Raw genomic sequence first — 21,412 nt, 5'->3', positions numbered from 1 at the left:
AACATAACGAAGATCAATGGCTTCGGCTTGAAATAAACTAGCTTCTTCGAAACCCTACCCTTCTGGCCAAAGTTTGGATGTGCCATGTATACTCCATGTGTTATGTATGCTCATGCACGGAGTGCCCATTTCTTGACTCGAATCTGCAACCTATTCATCTCCCACCTGGCATCCTTGTACATTTGTCTTTTCTCATTCTGGTTTAGTGGTTAATACATTGATGCAAGTTTAACCTACCACCAAATATTAACCCTTCTGCACCCCTGCAAGTTGCAGTTGCGATCGAGGTTCGTCCCTGCTGGCACCAGGATGTTTACCATCAGGCTATCCTCACTGTGCGAATTATTAACCTTGAATCCTGTGAAAATGCAACCAACTGGGTGGTTCAGGGGTTAGCATTTTGAGTAGAGAGAATCCATTATTTTCAATGCATTGTACTTCTTTGCCGAGTTCTCATGGACTGAATGTGCCTTTTTGTGTTTAGTTTCACACTGGATCAACTTGACCACAGCACCGCTTACGTCATCATGTAGCCCCTTCCACGCTGAAGAAAACTAGCCATGTCTCTATCTCTCTTAGTTCTGAAGTTATAAATTCCTTTCCCTACATATTTTTTGGAAATTTTCACTAACACGTATCAATCTCTCTTCTGAAATTGCTTCAATTTCTCTTCTGAATATTTTCTTTCAATTCTTCACAAGTTTTTGAATGCGGTCTTTGTGTGTGGAACAGGATCATCTGGAAATTCTGCTGCAAAATGCCTTCTAACTTCCTTCACTACAATATTTCATAATGACGTAAGAGTTGTACATAAGAAAAGAAAGCAGAAAAATACCAGTAATACATAAACTAAAACAAAACAATCTAAAATACTTGTTAACACTTTGACACTTCACAGACACATGCATACTGGTCTCCAGCTATCTGGATATTGAAGCATCCAGTGCCAAAGTCAGCATATAGATGGCTGCTGCTTCTCGGGCACCTTGACCATGAGACTCACTGTATATTGTGTTTGGTACTTAGCAGGAAGTGTTCATCACTGGGGAAAAATTAACCTAAGCTGAACGAGGTTATTCCAAATAAGAAACCAATCTTTTTGAAAGTCTCTACTAAGTTCTCATACAACTTAATCAGATTTGTTCCCTTCAAAGTACTTCCTTTTACTACAAATACACCACTCCCAGCATTTCTTCCACTGCTTAAATGCTTTCTGGTATGCCTTCTGTGGAAAAGCTCTTAAGTCTCATAACAAATTTTCTTTAATGCCTTCTATCATTTGGAAACAGTGTATCCTTTTAGTGTGTGTGTGTGTTGGAGGGAGGGTGTCCCTGATGGCATAGTGGTAACGTCGTCACCTTGTAATCAAGAGTTCTCGGGTTCGAGGCGCATGGCACATTAGTTTGGATCCCACTTTAAACTGTAGACCAGTCCCAATTAGCTTTTCTGTGCATAAAGTGGACTTAAAGGAACAATTCAATTGGGCAAACAGTGGGGCTGGTGGGCTTGCTCTATGGGTGTGCACTTCCGTCTTGCATCCATAAGTGTTACACCACCCCTGTCAAATACTCATACCCGTTTATATGTACATAATGATGCTAAATGTATTGGCAACCCAAGTTTTGATCACCTTTCAATGAAAATCAGGCCATGACAGAATTATATTTCATAAATTTTTTAAACTGATTTTTCACAAATTTCAAATATTTCGGAAATTATCGAGCCAATCACGAGAAGAGCGATGTTATTGTGCAGTATGTAATTCAGCATTCGATAACCTGACAAAATCACCGAAAACATAGAAATACCGATCTACAATATCAATACTATTGTCGATTTGCAAAATATTTCATAAAAACTTCCTCCCCCGCTCCACTGATATTAATGAACAAGGAGAATAGTAACATTAGCGTACACCAAGGAAGCTGATCCAACTACCACATGGAGGAAATCAGTTGTAATCTATCTAGCTGTTGTTTATTTCTAATGACAGACTGATCGAACCAATCAAATCAAGCAAAATCAAGAGAATAATAAATCTTAAAGAAAATAACAGTACTCACTCAGTCCACACTGCCCTGCTTTGTACTTCAGAATGTTTCCTTCCCTTCCGCAGTATCCATATATCACTGCAGTTGCTACAGGCTTTGTAGCTAACTTCCCTCCAAAAATTCAACAATGTTAAATATTAAGTCTCTGCTTTCACTATGTACAGTTTCCCTATCCATTATGAAATCAAAACCTTTGCACTGAAACAGAAACGACCTTTTGACAATGCTAAACAATTTTGCAACTCGGTAACAGAAACACACAATGCAAAACAGCTGACTGATTGATGTACGCTCCCTTCACGCAGGTTGATAATTCAGCTACTGCGCCACAGGGACCATTTATTTTGGTCTAGATGCAGTGAGCGAAGGCAATATCGGGCATCAAAACACCTGTTTCGCTTTCAGTCACCATACTCCCCTTCCAAATCTTTCTTGTCCCTGTCATGCTCGGGACAGAATGAGAGGGACAATATATGATCAAAATTTCTCTTTTCTAAAAAGGAATCCCTCAATTTGCAATAATGTATGGTTTGCCTTGGCGTTGGTTTGACCCAGGGGTGGCACCAAGGGTGTGCGAATGGCTGCTTCCACATCCCTTAATTTTCTTGCAGACCCCCTTCAGCACCCCTTTTTCAAAATCAATTTTCAACCGAAAATATTGTTAACTCTTCACAGAGGAAAAGGTTTGGAAAGATCAAAAATAGTTTCTGACATTCAAACACTTGTTCAAACAAGCTACAAACAAATGATTATTCACTAATTCTAAATGCTCTCTTGTATACGAGCACATGTGGTTATAGTTAACAAAGAATTTGTTCAAAATTACCAACTTTAGTAAATGGTACTATGTTTATTGTTTACAGTTACCAAATAACAAAATGTGTTCTGTTAATTCAACCAATTCAGTTTTTTTCTGTTTTGCAGTGTCATTTTTAATGTTCTTCAAAAAGCAATTGTCCTCACTTGCCTCATTCAAAGAGATCTTCACTGATCTCAATGTGCTATTGCTCTTGTTGATTTGTCAGCAACCATGGAACAAATTTTGCTGCAACACGATGCATGCTAAGTTTTGCATTAACATCGGATGATACGAACGTTACTGATAATCTACTTCTGCTCTTTCATGGACAGTTAATGGATGATTTTTCAGCACCATCACATGCACACTGGTTCTGGCCATTTGCATTCATTGCCATGTTTTCCCATTGTTGTTGTGAAAATAACCATTAATTAAACTAAACTCAATGGGACAAAATGACTAAAGCTTACTAAGTGACTTTTTATTGCATGATGCATGATCATTTGTTATATACGAGGGTGAATCAAATATGAACGAGCCTTGATTGGCTAAGCGCCGGAATGGGTAGCAGGGTGTGATTGGGCATGTGCGGCTGATATGTGGGGCTGTCGTGAGTCAGGAACCAGAACAGCCGGCGTGTCGCATGCTTCGTTTAGTAGCTCTCACGATGAGTGAGCAGAGTGTGCCAGTGTCTGTTGCGCAACGCATAATCATCAAGTTCCTCACCCAGAAAAATGTCAAACCGGCTGAAATTTACCGGAGGGTGCAGCCCCAGTTTGGGAATGGTACCCTCTTGTGGGCAAGAGTGAAGGTGTGGTGTAAGGAATTCCAGCAAGGTCGTGAACGTGTTGCAAATGAAGTACACCCCTGTCACCCTCGCACCAGTGTGACGAATGACAACATGGCTCGTGTTCGTGAGCTTGTCGAACAGGATCGCCGAGTCACTGTGAAGCAAATTGCAGCAGAACTTGGTGTGAGCTATGGAAGTGTCCAATCAATCATCACAAAGCACTTGGGCTTCCGCAAAATCACAGCTTTGTGGGTTCCCAAGCTGCTGAATGTTGCTCAAAAAGATGACCGAATTCGCATTGTTCGCCAGCTTCACACTCGTTTTGACGTGGAAGGGGAAGCGTTTTTGCATCGCATGGGTGCATCATTACACCCCAGCATCCAAGCGTGTCAGCATGGAGTGGAGGAGGAAAGGTGAAGGAAACCTGATGAAGGCCAAAGTTCGGTTGTCTGTGGGGAAGGTGTTGGCCACGGTGTTTTGGGACTGGAGGGGATCCTACTGGTGGATTTCTTACACAAACGTCGGACCATCAACGCACCCTACTACTGCGGCCTCCTGGATCAAGTTAAGGTGCAGTATCGACGCAAACGACGAGGCTGTCCCATCCGCCAGGTCTTGTTCCTCCACTACAACACCAGACCCCATACAGCAGGTGTTACGCGGCAGAAACTGGTGGAAATGCACTGGGAACCTCTTCTACATCCACCGTACAGCCCAGACCTTTCACCATGTGATTTTCACCTGTTCGGACCCCTCAAAGAAGCACTTTGGGGCGAGCGATTTGCGACCAATGATCAGGTGGAAACCTTTGTGCGCAACTGGTTGGCTACCTGCCCAGCTTCATTCTACAAGAACTGTATCAAGAACCTACCACAACGTTGGGAAAAATGTATCACTAAGGACGGAGACTATGTAGAAAAATAGGATGTGGCAATGTCTCTGTTTTCTTCAATAAATGTTGTTTTTCCGCACAAGGCTCGTTCATATTTGATTCACCCTCGTAGCTTTCTTAACTAGACCCTGGTACTTTCCTTTTAAAGTAGCTTCCCAATGGCCATCACATTTTATTTTTATCGCTTTCACTGGAGATAATTGTGCTAAACAACATGCACAATCTGCAACGGTAGTGATGCTAACAGTCGTCTAATGTAAAAATGTAAAATTTATCAATCAAACTAAATCGTAGTTATGTATGCAAACTTAAAACTATATAGAATTTGCTATTCTCTGTTGGGTTTGGGTATCTACAGAACATATAAGTCAATATATCAGAATACTGTATAATTATGCAATTTCTTAACCTGACCCAGTTTTGATCCTGCATAATTAACTGAAATTTGAATTATACTCAAATTCAGTTTAGTTGCATTGCAATTAGTCATGTAAATGTAATGTATTATTACATTTCCTTCATATTCTTCTTTTTTTACCTGATAATCTCTTACATGTAGGTGTTTTGCCTTTATAGAAGTATAGGCTAGTGAGAATTTATATTTTATATTCTAATTGTAATTTCACATTCTTTTTCTAGATGGGATTGATTCGAGAAATTTGAGTGCCGATATTGGTGTAATGTTACCTACTGCATATTGGATCAATGTTTCTCATAGCATAGACAACCTTTTGATTCATTGGACAGAAAAGACGACATTGAATATCAATAAGTACAAGGCATGTTACATAGTAAAGTGGGAAACTGAACAGAAAGTGTTAAAAGATTGTTTGCTTCTTGACACAAATCATTTATATGGTGGGGCAGAGATGTACACCCAATATTGGTCTACTGAAAGAACAGAGTTTAATGAAACTGCATACGTTACAAATGATATTCTGCAGTCATATGGAATCGGAGGAGTGGTGGAACCTTATTGGCTGCTATCAAATGGATTTTCAATAAGTGTTACACGTGATATACCTCTCTTCGTGTCTTTAAAAAGGAGACGTCTGTGTTTGATCTCGCAATACAGAAAGCCTTACACACTCAAGAGTGATTCACTCCTTGCGTTAAAGTATAATATATGCATGGGGAATGACATCAAGGATGTTCACGTTAAAAATATGAAGCGTAACTTTATGTTTCCGGAACGTGTGCCTGATAATCAGATGTTTAGGTATCCCATATGGTCAACTTGGGTTCAATATGGCGCTGATGTATGTGAGGATCAATTTTTGCAATTTGCAAGTACTATTCTAACAGAGAAATTTAATGCATCACAGGTAGAGTTAGATGATAATTGGGAATCATGTTATGGAGATGCAAAATTTAACAATGAAAGACATAAATTTGAAAATGCAAAAATGGTATTTGGTCTACTTAGAAGTGATGGTCTTCGAAGTACTCTTTGGATTCATCCATTTATTAATAATAATTGTTCCAGTTACAAAGATGCAATGGAAAGAGGGTACCTTGTTAAAAGTTACAACAATTATGTAGGGCATACAAAGTGGTGGCGAGGTGAGAATGCTGGAATAATAGATTTCACTAATAGCGAGGCTGTTAACTGGTGGACAAATAGATTGAAAAAACTGAATGAAGAATATTTTATTGACTCATTTAAATTTGATGCTGGTGAAGCCTCATGGCTTCCTGAAAATTACAGTCTGGACTCAAGAAGTGGATTTGTACCAAACGTCTACAGCATGAAATTTGTTGAGGCAGTTTCATCATTTGGAAACATGATAGAGGTGCGTGTAGGACATGGAACACAATCTTTTGGGCTCTTTGTGCGAATGCAGGACAAATTGTCCACATGGGGCTATGATAATGGTTTGAAGGCTCTTATACCCACTCTTCTGTTGTTCAACATCCTTGGCTATCCATTTGTGTTACCTGATATGATAGGTGGGAATGGATACAACAGTGTGAAACCAACAAAGGAACTCTTCATTAGGTGGTTGCAGGCTTGTGTGTTTATGCCAGCTCTACAGTTTTCCTATGTTCCTTGGGAATTTGATAGCGAGGTTAGTTTTATTCATTATGCTTTTTACTGTGGTGTAAAGTAATATCACATTCATTTAACAGACAATGTTTTGTCTCATTATGAATAATGATGTGAATACCATATTGTACACATTTCTTTCAATTTCTCGTATTGTATATGATTTTTTTCTCTTGGTCCTTTACCAATGATGAGGATGAATGTTAAAATGAATGATTGTGCAAACCCAACAATACCTCTGGCTTTGTAGTGTGTTACACTGTGCTACTCTTCTGCTATAGAAGAAATATTGTTCATAAGATGACCATAGAATGGCAATACAACAATTGCAAAGAATTATATTTATTAATTTTCTGGTGCCGCTATTATTATTACAATTGTTTAGCTCTAGGTTCAAAATTATATTTAAAGAAATATCTCCACGGTCTAGACCAGAAATAACCAAATTCTCATAGCAATGGAGTTACTTCTAAGATTTGAAATATACGTGGTGAGCTACTTATTCATAGAAACTTCAAAAAGTAATACAATTATTCGTTTTAATAGACAGATCGATGTGGCAATGATAAAAAAATATATTTGAAGTTCGATTTGCAGTATATTTAACTTTAGAAAATTTTATTTGATCATATTAACTACTTTCTGAGATATCAACATATTACTTTATATCAGTGATTAGAAGTATAAGAATCAGAAGCTCGGAAGAACTCCTACATTTTTTTTTATCATGCTGTTTATGTGTTTTTTAGTGTTTTTAACAAATATGTTGCCGGTATGTGACGTAAGAAAAGTTATTTTTATTATTTCTCTACACAGGTATTATTATTATTCAAACAGAAATCAGATTACACAGTTCGGATTTTATGAATCCGAAACCACTGTACAAAAGAAGACACACACATTTCTACCACTTTTTCTAATAAAAAAAATACTCATACCTTGTGATACTTCTGCCTGCATTGCGGAATTGACGACAATGGAGGTCTCATTCCTTCATCAGTGGAGCTGAGTCTCTCCCTCTTTGACTTCAGTAAAGATCGAAAAGCCAAGTTCATACAAATATGTAGTCAAAAATGGCAATAACTTCTTTATTGTAATCTTGGAGCTAACTGGATATTCCTTATTGACAACCAAAATTATTTTTTAGTAGTCTCAATTGGATGATGCACTTGTCCCAGTGTTTTTGTCAGTCTTCAAAGACACGCTGCAAGCCGTTTTTTGATAGGTCCTTCAGAATCGCCTTCACTATTGCTTCTGATGATGGAAAATGCCTCCTGCGAAGGCATTTCTTCAAATTGGGGAAAATGAAAAAGTTGCATGGTGCTTGGTCTGGACTATACTGTATGGAGGATAAGGAACACACTTCACATCATTTTTCACGAGATACATATTTAGAAACAATATTTGTGATCTGTGATATTGGAACCCACCGCATACAAATACATCTGATGTGTAATTTTTCTGTTAACAAAGTGTGGGATGGACCCAATGAAATTTTCAGTATTTGTGTTTGTACTCTTAACATTATTCGATGATCTTCTCTCACATTCACAGTAAGCCACATGACAGGCTAAGTTTGCAGCAGGTTTTGTGTCAATCGTGAGAACTGCATTGAGAATCTTCCATGCCAGTCTTGCCTCAACCTCCGAGCTGTCCGAGCTGTTCATATCGCAAACAATGAGAAAATCTGCAGTATTGCCAACTGCACAACACATCAAAACCTGTACATGGATGTCAAGTGTTTTTGCTTCTTTTTGTATCCTGAACCATACAATTTTTAAAGGACTTTCTGTGCATAACTTATATATAATAAATAATAATATAAATCGTGAAATATCTTTGAAACATGAGGACATGTGTGTACGTGTCAAGCACACAAAGAAGGAAAAAATGTAAAAGCAAACGACAGGCCCCGCTTGAATTTAATGGTGAGTTATGGTTTTTGGTTTTGAGAGAAATAAATTTATGAAAAACGTGGTTGCTTCATTCGCAATACATCCATTACTGTAAGGCACACATACTTCAAGTTTTTATCACACACACACAAAAACAAAAACAAAAAAAAAGATTTGTTATGGGTGATATATACAATGCAGTGTGTTGTCTGCTACTATTAATCTGTTTGGTTTCAATTTGTGAATCACTTCACTAAACCAGGATTCAAATCTTAGTCTGTTCATTTCTTGGTGATAATCACCCTTCCCTTTCTTTGCATGGAAGAATAAACATGCATCTTCAACAAAGCCTTCATTGCTGCCAATGTGTGAAACAGTAAGCCTCCCCCTCTCCCTCTTTCCTCATCAGTTGCTTTAGCCCTTCAATGAAAGCCAATTGGTGATTTTGCACTGTGGTATCCTCCCACACTTTATTCACTATACGCTCCACGTTGATACACGTCTCGTCCAAATAATAATCATGTTTCTTCTCACTGCGATATCTTTTAATTCTGTCTTTTAATTCCGTGGAGATTCTTGTGCAGCAAGACAACAAACATCCATTTCCTTCTTCTGAACTCAAGTCCCAAACGGTTCAACACCTGAGACACAGTTCGTGCGCACATTGATGGCAAATCACTCTCACTTGGCTGTGACAGTTGAAGGTTCATAATTCTCGTGCACTTTCTTCCAAATCAGTTGCACAGAGAAATCATTAAACACCACCATTCTTGAACGGTAAAGGACTTCTTCTTGCCTGGTGTTTTCATATTACTCTTTAAAGAAAGAAGAAACACTCTTCATTGCATAAATGGAATGTTCGCTGATACCTGTCACCACCGGCGTTATTTTCGTCACCTCATACCCTGTTTTATTTTGATCTTGTTGGAATATACATCCAAAATAACTTGCTTGACTTTGAAGAGCTTTTCCCTTCGGATGATACCTAAAATAACACTCGGGCAAAACCACGTGCTGAACAGTAGACATCGATTCAGCCATTCTCGCCGCTGTATAGCATGATTAGCAATGAATCACGATAAACATGGGATTAAAATAGTGGGGTGTGCAACACTGGTATCACTAATTCCAGTCGCTCTGCAATGTGTTCCAGTCACCCTCGACTTGCTCTTTGAACTTCGTGTTCCTTTCATGCAACCCAACTGCCCAGCTGGCGAATCTGCGGTTCCAAGTTTGTCTGCCAGCAATTGCAACAGATCAAATTCATACCTGCTAATGTATGTATTATTTTGTCTATTTGTTGGAAATTAAATAACTGTTTTGTTGCAAGTATACAGTTACGTTGGAATAGAACCCGTCTCAGCGGAACTATATTCTGTGCACATGTTTGGGTCTATGTATGCAAAAAGTTGCTGTAAACTTAACCTGTCGCGCGGCTTAGTGGTGTTTATGTTTTCTTGCGTAAGAGCACTGACCAGAGTTCCGGGTCCACCTTCCTTTGACATTGATTGTCTCCTCTCTTTAAACATTTCAAACCACTTTTGATCTGTGCTATGGGAAAGAACAGACTCCATAGGCCTTTTGTAGCATTGTATAAGCTTCATCTGACAATTTGATCAGATGAAATCTGCAAAATTTTGATGCAGCCTATTGTTTGTTGCATGTAACCTTCATTATTATCATGTCTCAACCTGCACAACTGTCACAGGGGCAGAACTGATGTAAAAAAAATTAAATTGGTACATAGTGTACATTACACATTAAGCTAACAATACAACATAAAATTAAATTTTAACATGAGAAATTATGTGATTAAGAAAATAATGGTCATTCTTTATTGAACAACACATGTATATATATTATACCAAGTGTGTATAAGAGGAAAGAGGAAACACTCACTAAACACAGGAAAAATTCAAATTTTCGCAGCCACATCTTCAGGTGTAAAAGCGAAGTATTAAAACATCGCTTCTACACCTGAAGATGCGGCTCACGGCTGTGAAAATGTGGATTTTTCCTGTGTTTGCTGAGTGTTTCTTCTTTCCTCTTTTACTTGGTATTTATTCCATGTGGCCCTTCTTCTCTCATCCATATACACACCAAACTCCATGTGGCCCTTCTTCTCTCATCCATATACACACCAAACTCCATGGTGCAAGAGCCATCTGAGCACCAGTGCCTGTTTCAAGTAGCTCTCCAATTTTCTTCACGATACTTGGTCGGCACAAAAATCTTGGAGCTCCCACCAGGAATCATACACACAGTCACTCTCACCAAAGACGAGCATGCTAACCATTTGTGCATGTGGGAGCCCTAGAAATAATATATAAATAAGCACTCAAGAAATCAGTTCAACGAACATTAGTAATTTCTATAGATCTTAACTGTTTCTGAATATTATTTTGCTTTTTTTTTTTTTTCAAATTTTTTTGCTATATTATCATCATACACAAGGTCCTGTTGTAAAAGTGACCCTTGATGCTTAAAGCATGTCATGTTTCCCTGTCATAAAGGCAATTTTTATTATTAATATTAGCATATTGAACATTAAAAAGCCTCACTGCCATGTAGTGAAATGATTCAGTGCACATTCCATACATAGTTTATAATTCATTCAGCTTTGTAATTCTGTACATATATATGGTTTGTGTAGTATTTAAACTCGGTAAGCAGTTTATAAATTACCTATTGATTGACACATGTGTGACTGAATATTCTAGACTCTGTTTTTGTGTATTTATTATTTACTTTTATTTTCACTTTAGACAACTGAAATTGCTAAAAAATATACATCGCTCCATTATGCATATTCCGAGAAAATGATCCACTTAGCAAATTTAGCGGTAGCAACAGGGTACCCCATCAATAGACCCTTATGGTGGATAGAGCCAATGGATAAAATTGCTTGGGCAATTGACACAGGTTTTTATATCTCATTTTCTTACTTTATTTATAACATCATGCCTATGGAATTTATTACTACAACATGTATTTAATATAATAGTTTGACTAGTCCAATCAGTTGCTTTATTTCATTCATTTTTCATATGCTATGCATTTCACTTGCTTTCTCAAAATGTATTTGAATGTTTCCTTAAATTCGTCACTGAGGTTTAATCTGACGTGAATACAGGAAAAAGAATATTAGTCTTACTTCTTCATTACTATTATATACAGTGGGACCTTAATAACTCGAACTTGAGGGGTAAAAGAATAAAAAATCAAGGTATCAAGGATTTCGACTTTCCAAGGTTCGAGTTATTGAGGGCCAAAATTGCCGACTTTGAGTTATAGAGGTCTAAAGTTTCACCGACATCATAACCTGCAACTTTTATGTACGTTACGTATGTATCAACACTTCTACAACACACACTTAGCACATTAACAATGATGGGTGGGGGAGTTCAAGTCCCGACACGATTGGTGATTACCTGACATTGTATGTACGCACCCAACTCTTCGACTTATTGAGGTCCGTGCGACTAATACTTCGAGTTATAAAGGTGATTAGATTTAACTTCGACTCATAGAGGTTTTCCATAGTCTACCTTCGAGTTATTGAGCTCGAACGGCATCCCATAAACTGTACAATTTGTCTTATTAAGGTTTTATTCGAGTTGTTGAGGTAAAATTAGTATTGTGTGTTATGAACAATTCAAGGGGTTTACAAAAAAATCGACTTATCAAGGAATTTGAAATGTTGAGGTTAGAGTTATCAAGGTTCCACTGTATTACATCTTTCTTTGTTGCTGTACCTTTTTCCTTTACTTTTCATGTTCCAATTTTCTTTATCTGTGTATTATTTCTATTTCTGTGTAATCAGAATTCAAGCACTCTGTTAAAAAAATCATATTGCAGTGTTCCATTCAAACTACCAACATCGATAGAGAATTAATACCAATATCTTGAAACTTATTCTTTTTGTAGAATATCTTCTAGGAAACGACATCCTTGTATGCCCTATTCTATATGAGGGAACAACAGCAAGGGACATTTACATACCAGCTGGAATATGGAGGGATGAAATGAAGCCATCTCATGATATTATTGAAGGTCCAGTGTGGCTGTGGAACTATTCTGTTCAACTTAGTGAACTTGCTTATTTTACCTTGCTTTCGTAGCAGTTTGGAAAATGCTACAAACAAGCAAATATCTAATATTTAATAGTCTACAGGAGGCAGGAACACTGGGATGTATGTCATGTGTGTTGACTGTTGTAACTCACATGTTCTCATAGAGTTATTGCAAGGGAAAATGACACACCACTTTGCCACTTAAAGTCTAAAGATGTTAACAGAAGGATCACTCATGACATGTGCTAGACACTAACTTCCAAGCAATCATGACCTGCAGTTCTACTAAATGTGAAGACAGTGCATGTGTTGTGTCATCATTACACTACTTGATTTAGAGTAATTTCAGATGGGTGATGTTTAGTGTTCATTAAACTCTTGTTATTATTATTTTTCTTCTTTACATTTCTCCTTCTGTAAGACAAGACAACAAAGTGTTTTCATTCACGTGAAAAACAAAACTGTAATAATTGTAATTGAAATCTATGAACACTTTCCATTCAACATTTCACATATTGTTTTCCCATCACATCAGTAAATATTGATATAATTTTATCTTAAATTTGATTCATTTATGTAGACATTTTGGGATGTATACATAGTACTACAGAGGAATAATGTGCATTTTAGTTATGCAGTGTACCAGGGGCTAGTAGGTAAGTGCCAAAACAAACATTAACAAAAGCTCGTACAGCATTCTTTGGCAGTTCGCCTGTGGAGAATGGCTATTTTCACATAAGAATGCTGTTCATGGTTAGTAACTTCCATCCAACATGAAGCTTAACTCATCACTCACATTTCTGTGCCCTCTGTGCGACAAAATTAGTACTACGGTTGACTTACTCTTCAGGATGCAAGATCATACTCATATTGTAGTTGCTATTACTTTTTTATTTGTTATTGTACTGCCAATGTAGCCTTGTAACTAATACACGATGTAGAATGATACTTCTTAATTATTTTTGTTTGGTACTTTCCTACCAACTCCTGGTAGATATGACTTGCATTGTTCATACATTAAACAGTTCCACACAGTGTTCTCTTCCATTTGTGCTGGTCCAGCATTCTCACGAAAAAAAACATATGCCCCAACCCTCGTATATGTCCCCATTATTTATTTCGATACGCATCATGTTGCCTATCTTCAAGTCAGAGTGGAACTTTACTACAAGCTCATTTACAATTACATAACTTAGCATCTTTCATGCACAATACTCTTGACTCAGTTGTTATTTCATACAAGATTCATCACATCCATGGTTGGAATTCCATGAACATTCCTTTTAAGTTGTTATTTTATCTTTTGGTGTAGTATATTGGTTACTGATATCATATATGTTGTTAAAGACATAATATCCCTGTTTCACTTGCTTCTTTTCGTGGCAGAATTGGCTTATAATGAAAACCTACTGTAGAAATTCTAAATTTGTGTTGTAATGAGAGTGGATAAAAATCATGATTTTTATTTTAAAAAGTATTTTTGTTGATTTTTTTTATTGAAATGAATTTAAAAAAAACACTTAAAATTGTTTGTATGTTTTTTGACACCATACATAGATATATTTTTTTATAGAAAGGCTTTTTCTAGTAAACGGCTCTGTAAAATATTTGAAGAATTTGGTTAAAGCAAATAAAAAATATACGTAAACATACATTTTTCTGTTTCTGATACTGTACCTATTATATAAATATTTGTTGAATGTGCTAATGAAACTATAATAATTTCAGTAACTTTTCTTCTAGTGAAAATAAAACATTCTGGATGTACTCCATAATTATAACTTAAAATATTAACTTAAATATTTTTATAGTCTTTGTAGCTGAATTTTGGAGATTTTTTATGGTAATTTGAAAATTTTCAACTACCATGTTTATTTACAGTTTAATAATATTGACACTATTTATGGATTAACATGATTAGAATTTTTCTACACAAAATGTTCGCAAGGTTGCAACAAGGGCAATGAAGGTACATATAAATAAGCTCACTTGTGAAGGAACTTTCTGAAGTCTAGAGAAGAGAATCTCCTAAATACTTGCTGCTACTAAGACTTCATCTTTTAAATAAGATGAACGAATGTAATAGCTGCTGTTCATGCTCTGTTAATTTATCTTTCACCAAAGTTATGAGCAAAATAATTTCTGCTGTCTACATTTTCACTCCTCACTGCAAACAAATTACACAAAATAGTTTTACCTAATGTCAAGGGGGGCTAATTTCATGAGCCCCCCTGGCCCCTGCCTGGCTACGGGCCTGGAGTATTTACATGTGGAAGCAGCAGAAAATTTATAAATACGGGTATCCATAGGAAGTGAAACGTCGTCGCCTTGTAATCAAGGAGTCACAGGTTCGATACCCAGTAGAGGCACATCATGTTTCAGATCCCACTTTAAACTGTAGGTCCAGTCCCGATTAGCCATTCTGTGCATAAAGTGGACTTAAAACAACAATTCAATTTATAGGAAGTGAAAATTCGTAGTACTAAATGTAAAAAGGTGCAGTTAAAATTAGGGATGAGCCGATACCGATGTATTAGTATAATCCGATACCAGCAGTATCGGTATCAGATGAACTTTTTTCGCCGATGCCATCTAATACCATTGTTTTTAGTGGCTAGAAGCACGGCCAAGACTTTATGGTACCATAACCATTTTCTCTCCAAGTATGCTCTCTGGAATGAAAACAGACTGTGCGAACGGAAGTAGTTATTTGTGGAAATACATTTCCATCTAAAATTCTACACGACTGTTATCTAATTGCCATACTCCTGGAAGTGAAAGATAAATATAGCTTGCAATATGTGTGCTACTCTTTCCATAGGAGGGACAAGTTATGCAATGTCTCCAGTCACACAGAGCATCAACATGTCCTCATTGTAACACATACAAGTTCCCATCTGTTCGTACATCTATTAAACAGCCAGACAAGATGTAAGACTCCCAGTAGACACTTGTCTGTTGTTTTGCCTATTTGGTTATTTCAGATATTCTGCATAAGATAGCAGTGCAACGGTAACCTAATTTCTCTGCAAGTATACGGCATATACTTTTAGAAGGAACATGAGTTCGGCCATTGCGCTGTTGCCAAACTAACTGCTAGCGGAAGGGAAACACGAGAATTCGCTGTGTCCAATATTCAGCTTTTTTATATATAATGCATGCACATTGTATTTGAGTACAGTGAAATAATATAATGAATATTTCTACACAGGATTATAATATCATATCACTGCAGCATATAAGAGAAACTTGTACCTGAAAGAAGTTTGAAGGTATTTATTGTAGAGGAACTGCAAGGTCATCATCGTTGCTCTCGTTTCTAGCATGTTTCCCAGGAGATTTGAATAGGGGTTCACCGATTCCTGTGGTAGATATTTTACCCTGTTTTATAATATGCGACACCGTACGCACACCTACACCACATGCTTTACCGTAAGTTCTTGACTCTGAGGAAGCACTGTTTCAGCATGCACTTCTTCCGATGCCAATTCCTTGAAGTAACAATACACTTTAAAAATAAGATTTCTGTCTTGTGAACGTATTATTTTACCCTTGGTGCCTGCACTACTGGTCCTTGGTTTCGAGAGCGATATTATTAAATAACACTCACGGAACACACACAATTGCACAACAGTTGAACATAAGGGCTGTATTTCACAGCGCACTATGATGCCAGGGGTCCCGGGTTCGAATCCTGGCCCGGCCATTGGTGTTTGTAAGTGTCCCTTCATCAATTTCATCATATCATCACTCATCCTCATCTTCACGATTGGCCAAAAGTGGCAGAAAAGCGAAATCAAATCAATCAATTAATAAGGGCTGTATTGAAACCTCTCACAACTGTTCTTCATGATGTACGAGTAAAATAATTTTACACCATCCTTGCTATGAAAATACTGAACTCAAACTGACTCAGACTCGCAATGTTCGTGAACACCCACGACAATGAAGGGTTATTGTGTATATTCAGCCGAATTTAACACTTATAGCTTTCTCAAGACATAACAACTCTGCTGCATCAACATGGTGGCAAAGAAAAAAAACAGATGGAAGGAAAATAAAAGGGTAAAAATCCCTTGGTGCAACAGCCCATGAGGTCCAGGTCCTACCTACAGACTGCCAGTCGAGGTGGGAGATCATCCAATCAGTTACGGGGTGACATGTGGTCAGCACGACAAACCCCCAGTTGTCGTAGGTTTCCGTGACTGGATTATACTATCCATTCGTAACACCCCAATTTCCTCAGGATGATGGGTGGCCACTGGTCTCATACACAGGCTAAAATCTAAGAAGAAAAGTTGTTACGTTTGTTTTCTGTTTCTGATACTGTGTATATGAACCTGACATATTGTGTCTGGGTGCGTATTACTCACTATATATTATAAACAATACTAAAAATAGTATAAAATTAGTTTAAAGAACTACTTACGTAAGTGAGTATGCAATTGACAACGGTTCAGGGTACAACTGCCCCCTTCATCAGGTTCATAATTCTTTCTATGCATCAAAAATAATGCTGTGTTGTAAATGCCCGCTGTGCAATGGTGCGTGTTTTTATCTTTTTTACGAGTTCCTGTTTCTAAGCGATCTTAATGGATACGGGTGTTTTTGGTTTTAATGGGTCTTTTAAATAGTGAGGGTTTTTTTAAATTGAAATATGTAAAGGACTGTTTTAAGTGTTTTAACCCATTATTACACTTTACAACGCAGCATTATGTTTTAGTGCTTAGAAAGAATTATGAACCTGATGAAAGGGGCAGTTGTACCCTAAAACATCGTTCTTCAACAATTGCATACTCACTTACGTAAGTAGTTCTTTAAACTAATACTATTTTTAGTATTGTTTATAGTATATGAACCTACTATGGAAATGTTTGTTGAAAGTGAATGAAACTATAATAATTTCAGTAACTTTTCTTCCAGTGAAAATAAAACATTCTGGATGTACTCTATAATTGTAACATAAAATATTTTTTATAGTCTTTGCAGCTGAATTTTGGCAATTTGTTTAATGATAGTTTGCAAATTATCAGCTGCCAGGTTTATTACAGTTGAATGATAATGACACAATGGATGGTTTTACATGATTAGTATTTTGTATATTATTCTACACAAAACATTTGCTATTGTTGCCTATAAAAATAATGCATTATAAATCAAGTGTAAGTGTTTGTACAGTTTACATATTACATTTCCTTTCATCTGAGTTTCACCCTATCAACATTACCTATATTTTTTTCATTTCTTTTCCTTTCTTAGAGCCTGATAAACACCATTTAATGATTACAAGACTAAAGTATTTTCACAAAAAATGATTCTGATATCTACAAATTCTGTATGTACATTATTCTATAAATTATTTATTTAAAGTTATTTTTTTCAGTGATATTTTTTTAAAAAATCACTTGATTTAAATCAACCTTATTTAAATCAATCCACCTTGCTCTCCTGTCAATTTCATGAATTGGAGTTACATCACTCTGATTCTCACACAATGATATTGCTAGGGAAATTTATCCGTTGCTATATTAATTGTACGTGATTTGATTTTAAGGAATGGAATTGTATTGATCTTGGTGCAGAGGTTTAAACCCCTTCCATGGCATTTGACTTCAATTCTTGAACATCACGCTAAACCATGTGGCAGAGTGGTTAGCATAGCATGCTATGATGCTAATGGCCCTGGGTTTGAAGAGTAGTCTGGGCATGTATGCTCTTTGTGAGTGTCCTTCCATCAATTTCATCAATCCTCATCATCGCGATTAGCCCAAAGTGGCAGAAAAATGCTAAATAACAAAAATCAAGCAGTCAATCTTCAAGAAAGTGAATGAAGATGACAATATACACCTTATTTAGTAATATTTATGTATTCCACTATGTAGGTTTATTCAATTGAAATTAGTTTTAAATTGTTGCTAGACTGTGGGGAAATATGAAAATAAAGAGATAACTGTCTTTTAGGGAGCGATGAGAAACATATGTTTTTTTTAAAATTTATATCACAACACTTTAATGTTGTGAATATTGAATAATGTGGTTCTTAATGATTTAAATATGATGATAATTTAGAGAAAGGAAGATTCCTGAAGCTCTACAGACTATGGGCAGGTGAGGCGACTGCCCTCAGTGAAGTGGTGCCACAAAAGGGGTGACAAGGTTGTCCATGTCTCTCCCACCAAAGCAACTTCCCTAGTTTTTAGAAAAAAAAAATTATTTTGACTGCAATAACATACAATCGCCTTTTTTGAGTGGGTATGTTTCGCCATCACAGGCCTTTGTTACAGTATGTAATGACATTTTTATTACCATAGGTGTTGCTGGCTTCAAATTATTAGAAGTGATGATCATAGGAGCAAATAAAGGTAAAGGTAAAGTACTCCCCTGTGCATAGCACCATGCCATGAAGGCGTATAGGGGGTGTGGGGGTAACGCCCCACACTTTCTTGATCCGGTCGTGAGTGGGGGTGATGTGATCAGCATCACGCCCCTGACCGCCTTTACCCCCCAGGGTTTCCCCCAGGTACCCATGTTATTCGACGCTGGGTGGGCGCCGGGGCCGCTTCCATCGTTAGAAAAGTTCCCGGATTTGAACCGGCCGGGGATCGAACCCGGGACCTTTAGCATGGTAGTCAGACGCGTTACCGACTGAGCCACCGCGGCCCATAGGAGCAAATGTATTTTGATTTGTTGGGAAGGGGGGGGGGGAATCAAACACCCTTTTAACAATATAGAAAACAAATGTATGCTTCAATTTTTATAATTTGTTTCATGTTGTTTCGAAACCGATTATACATTACCTAAAATGCCTTTTGGGGGTATTTTTTTCCCTATTCTTGCTTCCTTTTGCTACTTTGACTCGCTCCAGAAAACATTGCAGAAGGCAATATCTTGTTTTGCGAATTTTCCTATATCAATTTAATCTAACCACCATTTAAAAAATCTTCATCACAATTAGCCATAAGTGACAGAAAATCTACCTCAGACAAAGACAATAGAAGAAATTCAAGTTCATAAGTATGCAACTGGCTAAGAAAAATAACAAGTAATTATTCATTTTCACTTCTTGTTTCAGGATATTTTAAATTTTAAACTACATGTGAATTTGCACACACAATATCATGTTCAAAATTACACCAACACCATATAGCACTTCAGTAAAAACTTAGCAGTTAATGAACAAATTTTGCCAGAGGTGTCCATCATGTATCCAAATTCAATGACATGTTTCCCTCTCAAAAGGTAGCACTTCTCACTCCCTTTATGCTAAATTCTTGAAGTAAGTTATTTTGGCTAGACAAAAATTCATGGAAAACTTATTTGTCAAAAAGTATTTTCTATTCATCGCATAAGCTAATTAGGACATCTCCAATGTCATATTGGTAATTGTGCAACCTTGTAGGAGTTTCAGGTTTTTGATCAGCATCAGCACTTCAGTAAAAACTTAGCAGTTAATGAACAAACTTTGCCAGAGGTGTCCATCATGTATCCAAATTCAATGACATGTTTCCCTCTCAAAAAGGTAGCACTTCTCACTCCCTTTATGCTAAATTCTTGAAGTAAGTTATTTTGGCTAGACAAAAATTCATGGAAAACTTATTTGTCAAAAAGTATTTTCTATTCATCGCATAAGCTAATTAGGACATCTCCAATGTCATGTTGGTAATTATGCAACCTTGTAGGAGTTTCAGGTTTGATCCTGGGTCGAGTCACTTTGCACACAGGTTCGGATCTCACTTTCAACTGTAGGTCATGTCTCGATAAGCCTATTTCATCATAAAGTGAACTTGATGCTAATTGGAACTCTATGTACCATTTTATGTGGAATACAAAACATGGCACCAGCCCTAACCCCTTTCCATAAATTGGTCCTCCCTGATGGCATAGTAGTAACGTCGTCGCGTGATGGCATAGTGGTAACGTCGTCGCCTTTTATCAAGGGGTCCCAGGTTCGATACCCGGTGGAGGCACATGGCACAGTGGTACAGATCCCACTTTAAACTGTAGGTCCAGTCCCGATTAGCCTTCCTGTGCATAAAGTGGACTGAAAACCAAAACTCACTCACCCTTTCTACAAATTGATGCTCTGAATTGAAAGAGGCATCATAATAGGTAACTAATATAAACGCCCTACCAAATGGATGAATGCATGTTATTGTCTTGTTTTACTGCAAAAGTGTAACCATAACAGTGTAAATGTTATTTTTAGTAATAATCTACACCTTGGAATTCAAACCGAATCCCCTATAAAATCAGGGGTCCGGATTTGAATCCTGGGTAAGTCGTAGGTATTTGTCTTCATTATTATTTCATTACTTATCTGCTGATCTCCATCACCATTAACCCACAGGTAGAAAAACATTGAATAATAAAAAGAATCAACAGCCTCCCCCTCCAACACACACATATATATGCAAAGATACCTAGAAGTGATAGAACTAAATTAACAATGTCCTATTATTTCTGTTCCCCTCAAGAAAAATTATAAGATGCAGTGTGCCTTGGAATGCTAAAGCACTGTAGGACAGCCGCCAACATAGATGTCTTGTACTCTAACTTTGCACTTATTAACACAGATTTTCTTTCATATGTGAGAAGCGGTAGCCTAATACCACAAAAATTATTTGAAGAAAAAAAGTTTGAAATCAATGTTAATTGTTTAAATACCCTACATGTTCACAGACAGCTTAGTGCTGAAGATCTTTCCTCCCCCCTACACATACATTTATACAGTCTGCCAGAAACGCTATTGTTTGCTGTAAAATGTCTTCTCTTTGTTGTTGTTGCTACTATTTTTTGTAAATAATTTAATGCTAAAACAGCTCTTTGTTCATTGATCCATGCAAAAATTATTGCCTACCACCAAAT

At 37.1% G+C, this 21,412-nt stretch overlaps 2 protein-coding genes across 2 annotated transcripts; both read left to right on the top strand.

Moving 5' to 3' along the window:
* Positions 1-3,517: 3,517 nt before the first annotated feature.
* LOC145985535 (protein GVQW3-like) lies at positions 3,518-4,057 on the top strand. Its single transcript, XM_083119605.1, has one exon. It carries the CDS (start codon positions 3,518-3,520, stop codon positions 4,055-4,057), a length of 540 nt encoding a protein of 179 aa, XP_082975731.1.
* A 1,102-nt stretch (positions 4,058-5,159) lies between these two features.
* On the top strand, positions 5,160-14,178 carry LOC145985036 (alpha-galactosidase MYORG-like). The gene is made up of 3 exons (XM_083118545.1): positions 5,160-6,601; positions 11,240-11,396; positions 12,402-14,178. Exons 1-3 carry the CDS (start codon positions 5,213-5,215, stop codon positions 12,593-12,595), a joined length of 1,740 nt encoding a protein of 579 aa, XP_082974671.1. The 5' UTR covers positions 5,160-5,212; the 3' UTR covers positions 12,596-14,178.
* Positions 14,179-21,412: the final 7,234 nt, after the last annotated feature.

This window comes from Lepisma saccharinum, chromosome 3 (genome assembly GCF_977018435.1).
Source record: "Lepisma saccharinum chromosome 3, izLepSacc3.1, whole genome shotgun sequence".
Classification (NCBI taxonomy): domain Eukaryota; kingdom Metazoa; phylum Arthropoda; class Insecta; order Zygentoma; family Lepismatidae; genus Lepisma; species Lepisma saccharinum.
Note: the sequence above shows the minus strand (reverse complement) of the source record. Positions and strands in the feature narration are given on the sequence as shown.